Raw genomic sequence first — 19,503 nt, 5'->3', positions numbered from 1 at the left:
CAAATGTTTTTATTGGTTATGAACTGAATAATTTTCCCTTTTTGCATGAAATATGATGAAAATCCAGACTTTTGTTGTAACCCTTAAATGTGATTCGTCATTAATAGTAATAAATAATATCATAGTTTATATTATAGTAAAATATTTTATGTTTTATTAAAAAAATACCTATTAAAAAATATGTATATTCAAGGATTTAGGTTCATTTTGCATATTTTTAGTGATTTTATTTTTTATGGGGGTGTACAAGCAAATATACTACATTATCTTAATAATGTTTATTTTTTAATGTAACAATAATGACTTTATACCCCGCAATAAATAATAATAATTAATAAGACAATATAATACTCCCCTTAGTACAAAATCTAATAAAGTAATAACTAGTTAATATTTAAATTCCTTACTCATCATGAATTGATATCTTCATTATTTCGATCCTAAAATCTTATTTCCAACAAAAGAGTCTACTCTGCTGTCTTATAATGCCTGGTAGTTTTCCTTGGATGAATTGTCATACTGTCATCCCTGTGCAGTTCGGAGTTCCCGATAAGAGTATTTCTTGAAATGGATCATCAAGTTAGAAGTATCTTCTTTCGATTCCCTCTATCTGCCTTTATTTATACCTCTAGGAGAATATATCAAAAGAGTTTTTGTATTTTTGTCTCATAAAAAGCACATTTTTGCAGTTGTAAGTTAAGTTAAGTAGTATCTGGTTTTACGAATAAACATAAAAGTCATATTGTGTATTCAAGTATGGGTACAGAAACCAGACCCATCCCTCATCCAAATGAAATACCGGTAGCAATATATGAACCTTTTCTAGAAAATGAAGGAAACGTTGAAGAAAGATATGATCCAGACTTTGAAGTTTTAGATGATACATACATCTTGTAAGCCTAAAGAATTTGATGAGACAGAATTAAAAGTTTTTGATACTTGATTTGGGATTAGGAAAGAAACCATAATTTTGGGTATTTTAAAACCCAAAAATTTAAAGAATATGTATATCACAATTTATTTCAGCAATTCACAAATCTTTCAGTATATATATAGAGGTCCAAAATGAAGTCAATCACAGCCTCCAACCTTGCCCTGAACTTGTCACAGTCCTTAGTGCGGAACTCCTTTTCCATATTGTTCACTGCCTTATGAATGGAAGCCCACAGGGAGTCATCAATTTATGTGTACGTTTGTTGCACTCTCTCTCCAAGGGCGTTCCACACATATTAGTCCAAGAAGTTCAGATACGGCGATCAAGAAGGTCACGTTTCCTTTGCCCAAAATATAAAGTTCTTAAAAATGTTGGTATTTCTCGGATAAATCGTGTTCCAATTTCCCGATTTGTACAAATCGTACCAATTTAAAATTCTAACATGATACTGGGTCTGTTAACATCAATTTGAGCTCTTTAGTATGATTACACATGGAGTTATTGTCGTCCTTGAGGCATAAAATAATCCATTTAAAATATTTTGTATCTTTTTAATAAAGTTTTGTCAGCTTAATCTGATGAGCACATATTCATAAGTATAAATCTCAAAGATTCCAAGATATTGAGGTTTAAACTTGTTCCGGATTTAAAATCGTTTTATTTGCAAATACTATGGTAATAAGATGCACGAACTCCTTAATATAGTTCCAATATGTGTATAGTTGATTAATTAGACATAAAATAGCGGTCATTACGTTGCGGACTATTCCCTACAATAAACTAATATCAGTCCAATAAAAGAAAATAATTCACTAACCATAAACTGATTTTGCATTTTTTTATTTTTTCCCCCTCTTTTTAGAGGAAAAGTTATTAGATAGATAATATGGTTGAAAGGTACCATCAGAGCAAAATAAAGTATCATAAATCAAATAAAGCCCTTGCATAGGTAGACTATACCAAACATTTTTGAGTATCTCAACTAATTTGAAAACTTGGATATAAAATATGTTAATGAAGCATTGGAGTGTATTTATGAAGAAATATCTTTCTATTTGTGCAAGATTGTTCTTTGGTTGTCATTTTACAACTATTGCCAGCAAGTTTGATAAGTGTAGTGTGTTCAATAATTTCTATTATTACTTGTATATTTCATATATATTAAAATAATGTACATCTAATAGTTTATAATTTTTTCCTTTAAAATTTTAATACATTGATTCAATAAGAGGGCTGATAAATATCATTTTGAATGATTCTGAAAAAGGTTGAATATAATTTTTATCTGGAAGAAGATCTTAGAACAGATTTAGTGGACAAATTTATTTTTAATGGATATTTGTAGTGAACTGACATTACTACGAGTTTACATATATAACATTTTAAGTCTGTTTTTTCTCTATAGCTCATGGAATTCAAAGCAGTTAGGAATTTAGCATGTAGATCTATAAGATAACTAAACATGTTCCTATCTAGTTTTTAGTGCCTCTGAGGTCCTCAAGAGGCTATTTTTGACATCTAAAGTTTTAATAAACCTTTTCCTCTTTGTTTCCCCTCTCTTCTATTCTTATGACGTAAGAGGAAGAGTAGGACGTAGGTCCAATCACCTATACTAGCTTTATCGTCTAACCCGAGATAAATACTAATAATTATCAATTTATATGTCTTGGCGTAATCTAGTTCTTTGAAAGGAATCCCGGATCTTTGAAATTGTCTAGGAGTTTTATTTGCTGACACACGAGAGCCTCCAGGCCTGATGAAATTATCCTCTTACCAACCTTGACTGCATATAAAATTGCTTGGACTCGAAATTAGGAACTTCACCTCTTGGTCTTTAGGTGATGTTGCAATAAGTCAGGTCATGATATAGGCTCCAATTGTATTACACTCAATTATTCCAATGAAGGAACGAGTCAAGGACTCCTATAAGCTTACAAGAGTCCTTGGACGAGTTTATGGCAGTAAAGGAGAAGATGGAAGGAGGATGTATTGGATTCATTCAAATATTCAACAACAATTTTATATATATATTTCTTAGTCATATTTTTATCAAAAAACTTAATTAAAGAATTTAAAGTACTTGGGATGATGATAATGCAATATTTGAATATTACATTCGTAGCTGATAGATTATTAGAGTAATTTTTGACTTTTGTTGAAGTGAAAATGACAATTTGAGAAGCATTTTCTTGCACATTAGATAAATAAGTAATTTAAATAAGTTGTAATATATCGTGATAGCGTCAATCAACACTTACTTATTAAAATGACTGATGTTTACATTCATTATGACTTTTTGAGACGTGGAAATTATAATTTCTATAATAGGGTGCCTCATATTTTGTACATGAACAATCAATGTTTTAATTTATTTATCTCGCCCTCTCCATTGGGTTTAATATAAAATAAATATATTTATGTGCCAAAAATTGTAACATTCAGATTTAAGCTTTCGACTCAAACTGTAACTTTCTAAACATTTTCTGACATTTTACATCTACATAGAAGAGAAGAGCGCACAAAATAATGGTTCTTTTTGTAGATACAGTACAAAATCTACAAAATCATTACAAGTATTAATAATGGCATAAAATGATTTATGCTTAAAGCTTGTTATTTGAAAAAATGGATGATGTCAAATCTTTTGTATAGCAAAATCTTAAGGAAGGAGGGTCATTATTAAATCTTAATGAAAGTCCAAAATACTTTGCACAGGAAGGACCTTGATTTTTAAGGGCCACCCTATTCTACAATTTATTTATTTATGTATACTACTTGTACAAAATCGCAATTTGAACAAAGTATACTAATGTATCTATTTAATGAATACAAAGTTCTTTCAATACAAACACTCTACAGTTAGCCCATTAACTCCATACCTGGTTCGTTAAACATCTTTTTACAAAATAAAGTACATAAATAGACAATTTCATTTAAGTCAGACTCAAATCGCTAGGATGATTTATATTCAAAGAAACATTTGGCAATGTATTGCAAAAAAGTTTCAGTTTTTTTTTTTTTTTTTAATACTGCACCTATCTATTTGTGATTCCTTAGAGGTACTTTTTTTCACAGACAACATACATACATGTTACTAAAATATAAAAAAATAAAACGCTCTCGTATAGGAACAATGTATGTATATACATAGATTAATGGGTTTTTTATAACAGTTCATTAGCAATTAATCTTAGCGTGCCAAGTATAGGCTTTATATATGTATTCTTAAAAATATATACTTTTGCTTATGTATATAAATTTATATATGTTATGAAAAAACTATAGTTTTTTTTTGTAACAAACAAAGCAATTTCACAATATCCAGAATCTAAATTCAAAGACAAAAATATTAGTTTTTATGTCATAAACATATGTAAATAAAATATTCTCAATTTGGAATAGAGAGTATTGACCAATTCTTGAACGAGGAGAAGTTATAAGAAAATACACTAAATTATTGAGAGAGGAGATGTTTTGTAAAAAGGTCCACAAAAAATGGAAGAAGCTCAAATTGACTGAAAGATAATATTCATACAAAAGGAGAAATTATGTGTGGCTTAGAAATTTAGTGAACCCATCTTAACACTAAGGATGTGTTGGGGGAGTTATCTCCTATATTATTAGAGCAATGTTTGACTGTTTGTCAACACTTAATTACTAAATTCAACACTTGTACATTTTCTGGAGTGTGATATTGTGAACATATTTCGTCTTCATTTCATTATATTAGAACAACTTTTCCAATGTTTAGTTGAGTGATTGCTTAAACAAAATTATTTTATGTATTTGCTGCATTTCTGTCATATTTTTTGCGAAATATTGGTTCTTGGATATTATAAAACAAGTAATTGACAATTTCTAACTGTGTGTCTAATTGTCAAAGAAGTCAAATTATAAGTTTATATTTATGGACAACAGAAAAAATGACACAAGATTTCAAATAACTAGGTAGCCAAAATAAATATCAATATTTTCCCGTTCTGGCCAATGTGTTCAATATTGCATATTCCGTATCCAGATAATTTACTCAGAGTACCTAGAGAGTAAAAAGCAAGTTATCAGACGTACGCTACATAAAATAAACACAAATCCTCCTTCTTATATTTTTTTGATCTTTTTTCACGGAATTCTTCTTTGGTTATCCAGTTCAGCTTTTTCCATAAATAAATACAATAATATATATATATATTTTTTTTTTTTGCAAAAGTATCCTACATATAATAGACATATTATTAGGATTATATATTTAAGTCATACTGCTTTCAAAATATGTGACTTGCATTCATTCTCCTTATAGAGAACATACATTCAATTATTATATATACACACATGAAGAAAGATTTTCATCATCTAAAATTCTGTCAGTGCGTTGTGTTTTTGTATGTTATGTAATGTAAACGTCATGTTTACTTATTTCATCAAATATACTATATGCATATGTCTTTTTCTATTTTCACTTCAGCCTTCACTGTACATCAGCTTTTTCCAAAGTAGGCGATACCCTGGGGGCGGTGCTTTGATTTAGGGGTTGTTAAAGCAAAAAAACATGGGTGACTACATAAAACAAACAAATTGATATACAAAAATAAAAAAAATATTATTACAGGATAGTAGCAATTAATATTTTGAATATTATCCGGATGATAGGATAGAAGTACGTTTTATTGAGATGTTATAATTGATTGATGCCTTTATATTTTATCATATACTCAGTATACCATTACTCTCATATACAAACAGACTACTTAGAATAAATACTTATACTTTAGTTATAAACTAAACTAAAATCCATATTCTGCAACTTAAAGCTTCAAACTAGTACTTAAAGGACGTCCAGTAATTATAAAACTGTTTTAAGATATTTTTAACACCAATAATCTTTCATTTCTTTAACCATATAAACAAAATATATTTTATATATATTGGCTGACTGCTAGATCTGGCATGGCTTACACAATTGGGCAGTAAGAAAGATTATGCACACAGTTGTACATTACCGTACATGTAAATTCGGTGTATTTTTTAGCTGTCTCGGTAATTTGTAATTGGTAATATAAAGAACGAATTTTATATTCCTTAGCAGTTGTCATTAATTTTAAATTCCTGAGTAGTTAACATCCTTTCCTATACGTGTGCTAATAAAAGACAGCAGAGCGTATCCCTGAGGATTTGTTGCGAAGATATAATTGTAAGTCCTTGTTGGACTCAGATTAGAATTGAGGATCAACATCGGAGTAATACTATCAAATGTATTGTTTATATCCTTTTTTCCTTCCTCTCTTGTCCCAGCTGATTATAGCTGATCTAATGAAACGTCATGAACACTATTCTTTCTCTCCTCCAAAACATTATTCAAATTGTTGGGGTTACCATGTTGATTTTTAAGTTTCTTTCTTTTAACATACCCATTCCAAATTGGATTTTCACCATTGTACATAACACACCAGACCAAATTATGAAGTGTATACCTCGCAGTAATAACTCTGTTGAAGGAAGAATGGATGAAATTTCTGAAAACATAGAAGATCAATTGTGCAAAATTCTTGCTGCAAAATAATTTAGCATGCAGTTAGATGAGTCAATTTTACTAGGAACTGAATATGTTGGTTTTTGTCAAAAAAAGGAAAGTTAGTTCAAAAGATGATATTCGTAAGAAATCTTATAAAAATATTAAAGGCGTGTTGTTTCTGGATATCATTGATAATTTTTTTCAAGAGAAAATATCTCATTTGCTAACATTCTTGCGGTGCAATAGATGGTGCACCATCCATAATAGATAATCATTGTTGTTTAATCAGTTATTGAAATAAACTGGTGTACTTACAGTGATTTTGTGTAATACAGAAGCAGCGTTTCATAGCATAAAAAATCTTATTGGTTGACTTCACAAATCAATTAATACTGTTATTACAGCAGTAAATATAATCCATACACATCATCTCAATTACATACCGTCTTGACAGCTTGGAATTGATAATGATGAAGAGTTTATGGCTACAAACAAAAGTTAAAGGGCTATCAATAGGAAACTTTTTACTCTTTTTTAAGACTCTAAAGCTGACTAATTGAAAATATATGTAAGAGTTATTTTAAAATTGAATCTTTTATCAAACTGAACAATTCATGCGAATAATATTTTTTTCTAAATTCATTGTTTGTCTGAAACAAAACGGATCCTATCAACACTCAAACTAATTCACAAATGTACTTGATATTATGTACATTTATTAGTTTTAAGACTGCCAAGTATATTTTAGTGTATGAGTGGTGATACATTTTAAATATACTATTACAACTAAATAGTTTTATTTGAAACTATATAGATTTTCTCCTCCCTTATTAGATTGAAACTCAAATATGAAAGAAAATAGAAGACTTTTTGAGCTGAATCAAATTCATAAGAATCGTAACTTTCGAATGAGAACACACAAAATAATATCTTTACCGTACAACCGATGACGTATCAAGTTGTAAGCCCCAAACAAAACGGTTTACTTTTTATAACTGTCTTACGGAGTCTCTATTTAGAAGGTGTCTCACTCTCTTCCTTCCTAATTCTCGAACGGAAGGGCCAAGGAAAAAACCCCTTCCGAAATTCAAATAAACTAACTAAAAATTAATTATGTAGCTCACTTCCTTCACTCACATAATAGAGTATTGGAAGAACGTTAAAGAATAATTTGAATTGAATTTGAGTCTATTAAGAAGAAAAATTCTTCAATAGATAACCCTCCACTCAAGAGGACAAAGATCCGAAGAGTTTGAAGGCCTCTTAACGTCTGAAGATTCAATATGATTTTTAAAGTTAATACACACCCTCCCTTACCCCTAACTCATATGAAACCACGCCTGAGATGTCATTATTATTATTCATAAATAAATATGGCAACTACTCTCATAAGCTATTTTTACTTATGAGCAGACTTTTTATATGAATTAAAAGTCGATAAGTAACCATGTAAAAGTTGTCTCAATCCTCGGGAGTATTAATTAATAAGTATTACTATATGTTGCCAACTTTGATAGACAACATATCTGCTGAAAGAGTTCATTAGTGAAATTTTAGTGCTCCTTGTTTGCTAATATTTTTAAATTATTAAAATATAGAGAAAAAAACCTATAGGAACACTTTTATCTTGCAGGTTACCAATTAATACTAATATGCTCAACTTTTTTACAGCCCTATTGATCCTCTCCATTTCTACTCACATTATAATGAATGAAAACATGCAATAATTTTAATTGACATTGGTAATAATCCATTAAAGGGGATAATTTATTAGGGTTCTAAATAACTCGGGGGTAAAGTTTATCTATTAATCATTGAAATGAGAGAGTTAAATATTTTTTTAAATCTAAAAAGACCCATGGGCCCAAATAATGACTAGTTCCTTAATAAACCTTTTGCTAGTATCAGTAGTATTTGAATATAAGAATAGGTATTAAATTGGGAAAAATTATTGTTATATGGAAAATTAAATAAACATATTCAAATAGGTAGATTTTCTATTTACACAAATAAAATTTCATAAAAAGAACAACAATATTAATAAAATTAATCCTATGTGAGATTATTAAAGAAGCAATTTAGCCCAAAATTGCATCTGGGGCACTCAAATTTTGCATTTTCCTTCACATAGACATTTGCAACGTCTTAGCTAACAAATAAACATGATAAAGCGGATAGCATTGTTGCCTTTCGTCAACTTTTGTTAGTTGTTCCTCTAAAAATAGAGGGGGTATTGGGGCTTTGCTTCATGACTGATTAGCGTCTATTATATTATATGATGAATTAATTATAAGTAAGGTAGATATTCATTTGTTCTAGTTTTCATGGATCGCAAGGCTTGCACATCAGAAGCACTACTCGGCAGTTAAATATAGGCCACAGCCTTCATACACAGCTGTTATTGCATCCAAGAGATCAACTCCTCCCATGCCTTTTTTTATACTTTGAAACACAATTAGGAACCTGCAGATTTACATGTTTCTTTTCATCTATAATCTACCCTCTTGCTTAAGAGCAGGGCTTCCCAAACTGTTTCGGGATGGATCCCCTTTGAGTGTCCCCTCCCCCATAAATATATACATGTTTTTTAAGAAATTATTTTAATGGGATCGGTGGAGGGGGTGTTATATTAGTTCCTCCATATCAGTTTCAAACTTACTAAAAAGAAGACGTAGATCCACATGTTTGGTAAAGCCTGTTCATTTGATTGAAAAAAACAAAGCAATTACAAAGGAGTGTTCTACCAAATAGTATATTGGAAAAGTAATAAAATATATTTTCACCTTATTTGATAATACTGAACAGAGGTCAGATACTTTTTTTTGTAGCCAAAAGTCTTTGCATGAAAACTTAAGTTTTGGATTTAGCTCAATGTAGTTCTTGTACACATTGTATAAGTTTGCCCACACGTCATACTTTCTCTTTTATCTTGAAAATGGAGACAACTACAATGGATCATAAAAATAGAAAGTGTCTTACCTCTATGGAGTATTATTTGTTTTTAAAACATCATATTTGGTAGAACGGGTCTTCTGTGTAATTGCTTTTTTTGTTGTTGTTTTCATTCTAATGAAGAAGTCTAGAATTAACAAACATGTGGATCTATGTCTTTTTTTTTATTTTTTAGTTTAAACCTGAAATAGAGGAACAATATTACTATCCCTACACCAAATACACCCATCCCATTATTTTCATTTTGGAAGGGGGACCTAGGCTTTATACTGAAGGCAAGGGGCGCCAGCTTGAAAAAAGTTTGGGAACCCCTGTTGTACATACTTATTGTGAAGGAGAAAAGATGAAACAATTATATTTGTCTTCATTCGACTCATTGCAATGGGAAAAAATTATTTTTTCTGTGTACCTGTGCTGATCGATTTTATATTATGGGAAGGATATTTCTTGATTTCCTATTTGACACAAAATATATAGAATATTTTTTGGTTGATGATGATTTGGTGTATGAACAAATGCTCTCTATATCTAAATTCGACAGGTTCTAATATCTAGAGTTGCATAAAATCTTAGGCGTGTGATATTTTTGTCTAGTTACCAATCTGATAAGTTTTTTTATTCTTTTCATCTGTTATAATTCTTCCATAATTCTTGGAGAGGGGACATAAAATAATCACAAGTGCATGTAATCATAAAAGAGGGAGGGTAATACTTATAATGTGTTAGAGATATCACAGTTTAAGTCCTCATTGGACTAAGGGTAGAATTGAGAATTGACCTTTGTGTAATTACTGCCTAGATATGTATGTCCTTGCTAGATCCAAAGTTGGTGTTTATTTATTTGCTTGCTTTCATAGCTGATTGCAACTAATTTATTAAAACGTCATGGCTGTAATGATACTCTGTTCACAAACATTCTTCCAAATGGGATTTTTTGATTTATTTTTAAATATCATAGGTAATGTTTTATACAATTCTGCTAATACCCCCCCCCCCACACACATTTAAAAACGTCATCGTAATGACATTTTACAATAATTTTATTAATGGGCTTTGCAATGATTCAATGTGCACTTATTTTTTTTATAATTTGATTATCAAATAATAAATCAAGATTTTGTTTAAAATTGCATATTCAACTATAGTATCACCTGGAAAGTCGATTACGAATTGGTAATAAGTATTTTCATATAAAATTTGTATCTCAATAATTTTGGTATAAATTCAAGTTTCTGAGAATTTTCGTTTAAAATCTAGTTTTTCCAGAATTTTCAATTTGAATTTTTAAAGAATTTTTAACCTTTTTATAGTTTTGACCCAACTTTTGTATATGAAAGAAGCCATTTTCCACAAGAAAGTGATTATTCTCTTTGCAAAATTGTATTTCTATTTTGCATTGATCCCACTTTTGATCTGGGACTGGCTAAAACCCAAATACCCAAAACTCAAAAACCGTTTGTTATAGTTCAAAGAGACTAGATAGGGGTTAAGTTATTTATCAATAAGTGATTGGAGTTTCGGAAACAACCAAATGAATTACTATGTTTTCTAAATTTTTCTAAATCAGAAAAGTGATGTGCTAAAAAAGAAATCGGTGAAAATTGCAATTTCATTTATTTCAGGTGCAAAAAGTGAACTTCCAATGGAATACGGGATTATTAAAAAGAATAAAGTTTTTAGAAATTTGTCTGGAGATTAGTTTGCATATATATTTGCCAAATAAAAAATGATGATTAACTGAAATATTTGTCATTTTCTGAAAATGACTCAATTATAAATTTTAGACTCATAGAGTTTTTTTAATTTCTGGAACATAAAAAAAAACCGTAATTGTTTACTTATTAATATTTTCATTTTTATACAATACTATCAAAGGGGGTTACCAGGCGTCGCTCGGCCAAGGAGGGAACTGCAGATCACATTGGCAATTGTCAAAATAATTAAAAAATTATTCACCAAATAATTATATTTACAGAATTATTCTATAACACTCATAATTATAATAAGAATATTGTTGTCAAGAAAGATCCTGATAGTTCTAATTCTCTTGCTATAAATAATAACGATGGAGCGGGAAATTGACTATATTTATACAACATATACTAATTACACTATATCAATCCTATTCAGTAAGATAATGTACCCACCCCAGAAAAAAAAAATCTTACTATTAACTCTTGTAACCTTAGTAGTAAAATTATGAATTTTGTTAAGAAAAAAAAAATGTGTTATAATCTCAAAATAACAACTTTAATCAAATGTTCCAGAAATTTATATGATGCAAACGAATCCCCAGACAAATTTCTAAGAAATTTATTTTATATACGAATCCAATATTTTGTTGGAAGTTCTTTTTATTTGTACCTAAAAAACGAACTTGCAATTTTTCTCCGATTTCTTTTTTAAACAATAACTTTTTTGATTTGGAATAAATTTAGAAAACATAGTTTTCGACAAAGTGTTTTTTGTTTTGTTTTTTGAGCCGCCTATCACCTTTGGATTTATAACTCAACCTTATAATTTATAACTTTATAAATCTACTCTCCTTGAGCTGCAAAAAACGGTTTTTGTGTTCTGGGTATAGGATAAGCCACCCTTACATGACTTTCTCTCAATAATTGGGTCCCCCGTCTTAGCCTTACCAGGTTTGAAAGAGGCGCCCATGCAAAATTTCAGCATCCTAGGCTCAACGGTGTGGGCACGCATAAAGGATACAAAAACTCTATTCTATATATATATATATACAGAAAATAATGTATGATCACGGTTTTTATAAAAAAAAATACCAGTTAAGTTCTTGAAATATCGACCTCAATTTTTTTAAATACATATTTCTGTTGAACTAGACATCTTAGAAATAAATTCTTTTTTTAAATTGAAATCTTCATTATTTACGCTTGAAATAAATTCCTTTGCCGTAAAAACAATGAGGCATTATTTCTTTTAGAATTTTAACCTTCAAATATGGAGTTATTTTAACTTTTAATTGCATTTGTTCAATATTTATAATCAACGTAACATATTATATGATTACTGATTTTTTCTGACTCAAAAGAAAAGAGATTAAGTATATTCAAATTAAAAATTCGCCAAACAAGATTTTATAAGAAAAAACTAGTCATAGATTCGGGATTACCCTGTCAAGTATTACTTGATTAGAATATGTAATTTTGATAATATTTTTCAATCTATATGGAACGGCATAGCTCAATGGAGAATGTGGTCAGTACAAATTATTTTCTTGGACTCATTTGCATATGTTCACACTCCAGTTGTTCCTAGAGAAGAAAATATACTTCATGCATAAAGACTTCAAAGAATATTCTTTGGTGAAAAGGAGGAAATGTAATACTATAATCTTTACTAATACTTAATTAGTGCAACTCCGTCCGACCAATTAAGGAAATATTAAAAAACAAAAAAGGTTAATTTGATAATAAAAATTCAAATCTAGTTATGTACTCAATACTATTATGGATTTTTGAACAATTTTTTGATACAATGGATGATGTCCCTTCAATTTTTTATATATTTGAAATATCAAATTTTTAGACAATATATTTGTTTATAATCATCACTTCTGTTATGTAGTCAAACTTCAATTACAAAAATAAATTGAAAACATTCAAAAGTTTATCAGTATTAAATTACCAAAGAATACGTTGCTTTGTAGAATTCTTCTGATTTGTATTTCATTTAACAATTTACAAATTTATTTGCTTTAGAAAAAATATCTCTTGTGCTTCAAAAATTATGGTTTTTTGTATATACAAAAGAATATTTTATTATATATCGATTTTAATATATGTATGCACTTAAAAACATAGTTTTTACATTCATGATTAATTTATTTCATTTTCGGAATAAATATTAGTTCATATATATGAATTCTATTTTTAAGGCTAGTTTAATAAATTTAGAATACTCAGAACATACTAAAAAACAAAAACATAATCTAGAAAAACCTTAGAAATTGAGTGGGGAGTTGTGTGATTAAAAAACAACAACATAAAAAGTATTGTTTAATGCTCGTTATTCCTTTCAAATCATAAAACATAGTTAAGAAGGAAACATGCTTCAAATGAATATTTATTGTTAATGACAAAAATATTTAGGGGGATAAGAAAATCTCCCTATGTTGAATGCCATAATATATAAGCTTTCATAAACCTCAGTTAAATTTGAAAACTACAGCAATTTCAGACAACTATGGAATTATTTTGATATTGATCTTATTAAAATAATTACAATCAAATCATATATTCGACAAAAAAAATTAATTCTTAAAATATAGTAAACATCCTGCTCTAAAAAAAATAAAAAGATAAAATGAGATTTTTATTCTGCAACTGATCAAATGTTATTTATTTCATGGTAAGAACAATGTACAATTTAAACAGATCTAATTAGCGGTAAAATTTACCGCTGACAATATAATATGATGAAGATTATCATGTTAGTGGAATTATGGTTCGTTATATTAAGACATCTCATATTTTGCAGTTGTTAATTTCTACGGAAATATTTGGATACTTTCAAGTATCCTCATGTTTTGGTCCTCAAAAAGTCTTTCAATCAAATTGATATACAGAGCCAAACCAAAACTTGAAGTAACGTGAAATTACAATTTTATCGCAGTTCTTTTCAATTAAAAGGTTTCATAGTGCAACCTTTTCACTGCTGAAACACAAATGAAAAAGTTTTTATTTTTATATTCATGTCACTAAGTGTAAAAATATCGGGGCAACAAGAAGGAAGGCAATCCATGTGCGATCTCCTCCGCTCCAGTGTCAGTGTTGAGAAGGATGCAAAGACAATTGGCATATCCATCCAGACTGCCTATAACAACAAGAAGTCCATTATAGCCCATACAGCCAAGAAGAACCAAAACTTATGCATCATCAATATGACTTACTTATGGACTACCTCTATTTAGCCTTCTCTAGTCTGAACTTAAACCTCCAGACTTTGTGATTTAAGAGGTCTTGAAGAAAAATGTCCGCTAAACCTTTCATCCAAATTTGGATTTAATCCGAGCTGTCATCTTGACACTGTGTTACGCCATGGACACGGCATTTATCGTCAAGAGCTGCAAATCTGTTCTCTGGTGTGCCAAAGCTGTAATTGATTGTACAGGAGAATGTCTTGAATAAAAAATATAGTTAAATATAGTATATAAACTTTGGTATCAATTGTCTTTTCTTGATTCTATAAAAATCATATTTTTTGTATTTAGTCATGCCACTGTCCCCACTCTTTGTGTTTCCCCTGAAATGGGGTCTTTATACCCCATATATTCTTTTATGAGAAAGTCTCCATTATTTATCAACAAAGTACTAAAAATTATTCAGGGGCTCATCAATTTTTTTATTATTCATGAAAATTATAATCACGAATGTATTTCATTGGAAAGTACACAAATATAAAATTCAAGGCCATTGTAAATATCATGCTTATATTTACTCGGTATTACAATCTAAAATAAAAATTTTTAAATTAAATAATAGATAAGAAAAAAAGTCCAAAAATAAAAAAATCATATAAATGTATATATTGATCTGAAATATCGTTTAAGGAGAAATCATTAAATAATAGGTTCATAAAACTTTTTTGCCATGATATTGAAATCAGCTTGAAAATATTTCTTAAAGGATTTGTAGTTAAAGAGATGCATTATTAATTACCAAAAAATATAAAATATTTTTTTCTGCCTTAGCTAACCCTCAAACCTCATTCAAGAAATGCTTCCGTTAGTATATTAGAAGAAAAAAATATAAATTACAAAATAATTATAAAACCCTTATAAAGTGGGTTGGAAGTTGTGTGATTTGAAAAAAAAAAACAAAACAAGAATTACTTAAATGCACATGATTCTTTTCATATCACAAAATATAGTCACAATAGTGGGAAACATTTAATTTAATGCGTGAATTAATTTCTCTTTTGAATATTACCACCAGGTTGTTGAAATATGTAGTTTGGTACTCACGTCACTGGCTGATATCTTCTCAATGATTATGCTATTGAGAATTTATTGTTCTTCAGACGGTAGAAGCTATTTATGACACCGTTTTGATACCCTTTCTTGATTTTTTTTGTAAGATAGCTTGTTCAAATCTGTACCAGTTAGAAAAAAATGGAATCAATTGACCAATTCGATGTCCCAACTATTTGGAAAAGGCACTGAATCCTCATTAGAATCCGCAACAAGTAATTTTGAGACAACATCAATACAGGTTGAGGTAGATTTGACTTGGTCTAGACGCCGGAATTTGTGATCAGAATCCTGTGAATCGTCTATGAGGATCCAGGGATGTCCACCAGGGTAATTGGTCAAAATGTTCGTCTGTGAGAGTCGCTGATATGGCTCTGCATTCACAAAAACCTACGTTACTACCACTACAAGACGAGGAAGGGCCAGATCTAGACAAAAAAAAGGCCAAAAAAGAGAGATTAAAGCACTCTCAAAAACTCAATAACCGCCTAAATCACACTCTTCATCAAGAAATGCATTGGTTTTTCTCGGATGAGATAAACTTTTGCCGCGATCAGAAGGTCAACCACCAGAAGAATAGGTGATAGCCCTTCTGCCCCAAGGATATGCTCGCCGTCATGTAGACGAAGTTCCCAGGTCAAGTAATGGTATTTAGGGCGAAGGCAATGTCATGCCTCCTCATGTGTTCCCCGATAGCCTCAGGGTCAACACTGATGCCTACTTGGACGTACTAGAGGCCAAGGTTAAGCCCTGGATCGACATGGTTCCCAATAGGAGGTCTTACATAAGGCAGCAGGACTCTGCTACATACCACACCCTGAAAAAAAGTATCAAATGGCTACAAGACAATTTTGACGACATCATCTTATTAAAGTTTTGGCTTCCGAATTCGCCGGATCTAAAACAGGTGGATTTTTTTTTTGTGTGTGGGGTGCGATTGAACGACAAACTAACCGAGGCCCTTATATACCAAAGACGAATTTATCAGTGGGATCAAGAAGATTATCCAGGATTTTTTAAATCTTATAACTGGTTGAAGAGAAAATTGTATTAAAAAGAAAAATCTTTGTGGTGATACAAATACCTCGTGAGTATGTTTTGGCTTTTGCCTCCCCAAGATTTAGGACAAGGACTTGCCAGAAAATAATTGTATATGAAATATATATAGGGTATGAATTACAGGATGAATCAAATAAAAATATTAATCACATTAATTTCTCTTTATCAAAAAAGAAAATATATTTTTTATCTCTTTAAGGGTTGTATTTCTTTCTTTCAATCCCACCCTCCCCCTTTTCCTCAGAAAAAAATACTTCTGAGTAAGCAGTAAAAGAAAAGTTTGTCGATGATGTTTGAGTAATAGCTTTTATGTCTAGTCATTATTTATCATTAGTTGCATTTGTGATAATAATAAAAAATTACTCATCGAAAAAGATTAATTATATTTATGTATATCAATTTATGTAGTAGGCGTTTGAATCATTGATAATAATGTATGAACAAGTTCTATAAACGACACTCATATATAACGACCAAAAACGGTAAAAATATTTTACAATCTTAAGCATTTGCTAAATACACATTAATAATAAAAAAACTTTCTAATACGTAAGATACACCAATGTGTGTATTATCAATGACGTCAGAAGAAGAGAGCGGATAGAGTCTGTTAAAAACATAGCAAATATTCCCTTTGATATTCCCAAAAACATCAGCAACTTTTGTTTATGTTTGATCAGCTAATGATTCGTCTATTCATACATGGCGTTTTATCATTATCATCAACATTTACTAAATACAGGGAGAACAAACTATCTGTGGCGGGAAAATGATCTTTTTTAAACGCAATTTTCTCTTCAACCAGTAATCACATTAAAAAATAAAACAAAATTACGAAAGTTTGATGGATTTTTATTTATTTTATTAAAAAAACTCACCTCCAGCCTGAATTACAGTCTCTATAAGAAGCCGAAAGCACGGGAAAATCTAGAGCATATCTAGATGAAGTGCATGCTTGAGGAAGTTGAGGAGCTTTTGGGAGTGCTTTAAACGCCTTTTAGGCTAGATCTGGCCCTTCTTCGTCCTGTACGAGTGGTAACAAAATTTTAATAAACTCTGACCGGGCAACTTTTACTGAGCCATTGCTCTGGGGGACTTCTCCGGGTCCTCATTGATGATTTGCAGGATTCTGGACACTAATTCCGGCAAATTCTAAAGAGGACTTTGAGTCTTTTCCAAATATTTTGGACATTGAATTGGTCAATTGTTTCCTTTCAAAAGTATTCCAACTGGAACAGGTTTGAACAAGCTATCTAGGAAAAAATATAAGCTACGTAAGTGCTTGTGTTTTCCTAAGAGAGTGTATCAAAGTGGCGGTATAGATAGCTAGCACACCCTGTATTTTTTAAGGTGTCAATCTTTACTAGTGTTATGAACATTGATTTGATTTTTTAACGTTAAATGAAGAAAAATCAAATAGAATGGAAGAATTAGACAACTAATAACTAATTTAGGGCGTTTTTTTCCTTTTCTGATGAGCGAATAGAATATATATTGAAGACGATCACTTTGTGTTGAATGTTCATTTGTTGGACTCAAATAATTTATCGTTGATTGATAAATATACATAGAATTGAATATAAAATGGCACATTATTAACATTGAATTACCTCCGAGTAATTGGTTAAATGCTTTAATTTTCTCTTTTTTTAAGGTAGATAAATGCAATGCAGTTTTATGTCTTATTATTATTTTTGCTTATTCAGCAATAATAAAACATATTTGATAGGATATCAAATATGTCAACGTTATTTGACAATGCAATCAGAAGTGGAGTGCTCGGAACATAAATTAATATCAACAGTCAACAGAAAAAAAATCTTTAAAACTCCATTTTCAATTTTAGCGATTTTTGGCACACTGATTTTTTAATACATTATCCTTTTTTAAAGCCTCTTCGAGAAGAAAAAAACAATATTAATCCACATCAAATTTAGTTTTTTTTTTTTAAACTTTATGCTAATGTCAATTAAGTTCTTTTATTTTATATACTGTCATTCAATCTTGAGAAAATACAAATTAAAAAGCCATTTTATGGATCTTATTAAAAAAAATAACGCCCTTATAGGAATTAAATTATACTGATTTTGTTTTCATTAAATATTTTATCGATTTGTAAAATATAAGTTATTAATTATACAAAGCAATAAAAATATTTTAAATTCCATGTTCAATTACAGTGGTAAATGACACATTGATCACCAAATGTAATTCGTTTTTTCGTATCAAATCTAGATTTTGACAATTTTTGATTTAAATTTTTGAGTATTTTTCCCTTTTCATAGATTTGAGTCAACTTTTCAAAATAAAAAAAATCAATAATTCACATTAAATAAGTTTATTGTTTATTGAATATGTGATTTTAAATATGGGTTTATATTTTGTATGTGATCATAACTCCTGGGATTTTTTAATGCTAAATAATTAAAAAAACAATAATACTGAATAATTAGGATACCATTTACAAAAAAGTTTTTGAGTGTTTAGGGCTAGTTAATCTAAAATATTGATGATTTTTTAAAATTTTATTGAGAAAAGAGTCGATAAAATATTGATAACTGCATTGTTTTTCACTTAGTTTTGAATTTATTTATCCCAGGATTTTAAAGATTTGGATATTTAACATCGAGATATTTCGGCTTAAAAGTTATTTAAATTGATATTGAAACTGAACTTTTACCTTTCTGAATCATATATTCAGAATAATAACAAGAATAAGAAAAGTAGAAAAATTGATATCTAACAAAAGGGACAGACTATTTTTTTATAGTGAGTAACTAATTGCATTTTTTTAAAAGACTATTGATAAATAAAAATGTGTTTATGTTACTTTAATTCACCTATTTGACGAAATAAAGTATGAGATTCTATAATTCATACATATTTATTTGTAAAATATTACAAACTTATTAATGCCCTACTTTTTTAATTCATTTTCCCAGGTTCCAAGAGCTTTTGTCGTATTAAAGCCTGGATTTGAAGAAACAGAAGAGAATCTAACAAATTTGATGGAGAGTCGACTTCAAGATCATGAAAGGTATTAAAAAACTTTTT

The 19,503-nt window shown here is 29.6% G+C and overlaps 1 protein-coding gene across 3 annotated transcripts in view; it reads left to right on the top strand.

Annotated features, from left to right (window-relative positions):
- The window catches only part of LOC121129190 (probable 4-coumarate--CoA ligase 1), a 292,268-nt gene that overhangs the window by 170,301 nt on the left and 102,464 nt on the right, over nucleotides 1-19,503 (top strand). For all 3 annotated transcript variants that reach the window (XM_040724873.2, XM_071893293.1, XM_040724874.2), the window contains one exon: nucleotides 19,392-19,486. In XM_040724873.2, the coding sequence (XP_040580807.1) occupies nucleotides 19,392-19,486 (95 nt within the window). The remainder of the gene's footprint in view (nucleotides 1-19,391; nucleotides 19,487-19,503) is intronic.

Source organism: Lepeophtheirus salmonis, chromosome 14 (assembly GCF_016086655.4).
Source record: "Lepeophtheirus salmonis chromosome 14, UVic_Lsal_1.4, whole genome shotgun sequence".
Taxonomy (NCBI): Eukaryota; Metazoa; Arthropoda; class Copepoda; order Siphonostomatoida; family Caligidae; genus Lepeophtheirus; species Lepeophtheirus salmonis.
The sequence above is the reverse complement of the archived record's forward strand: the minus strand, read 5'-3'. Positions and strand labels throughout refer to the sequence as shown.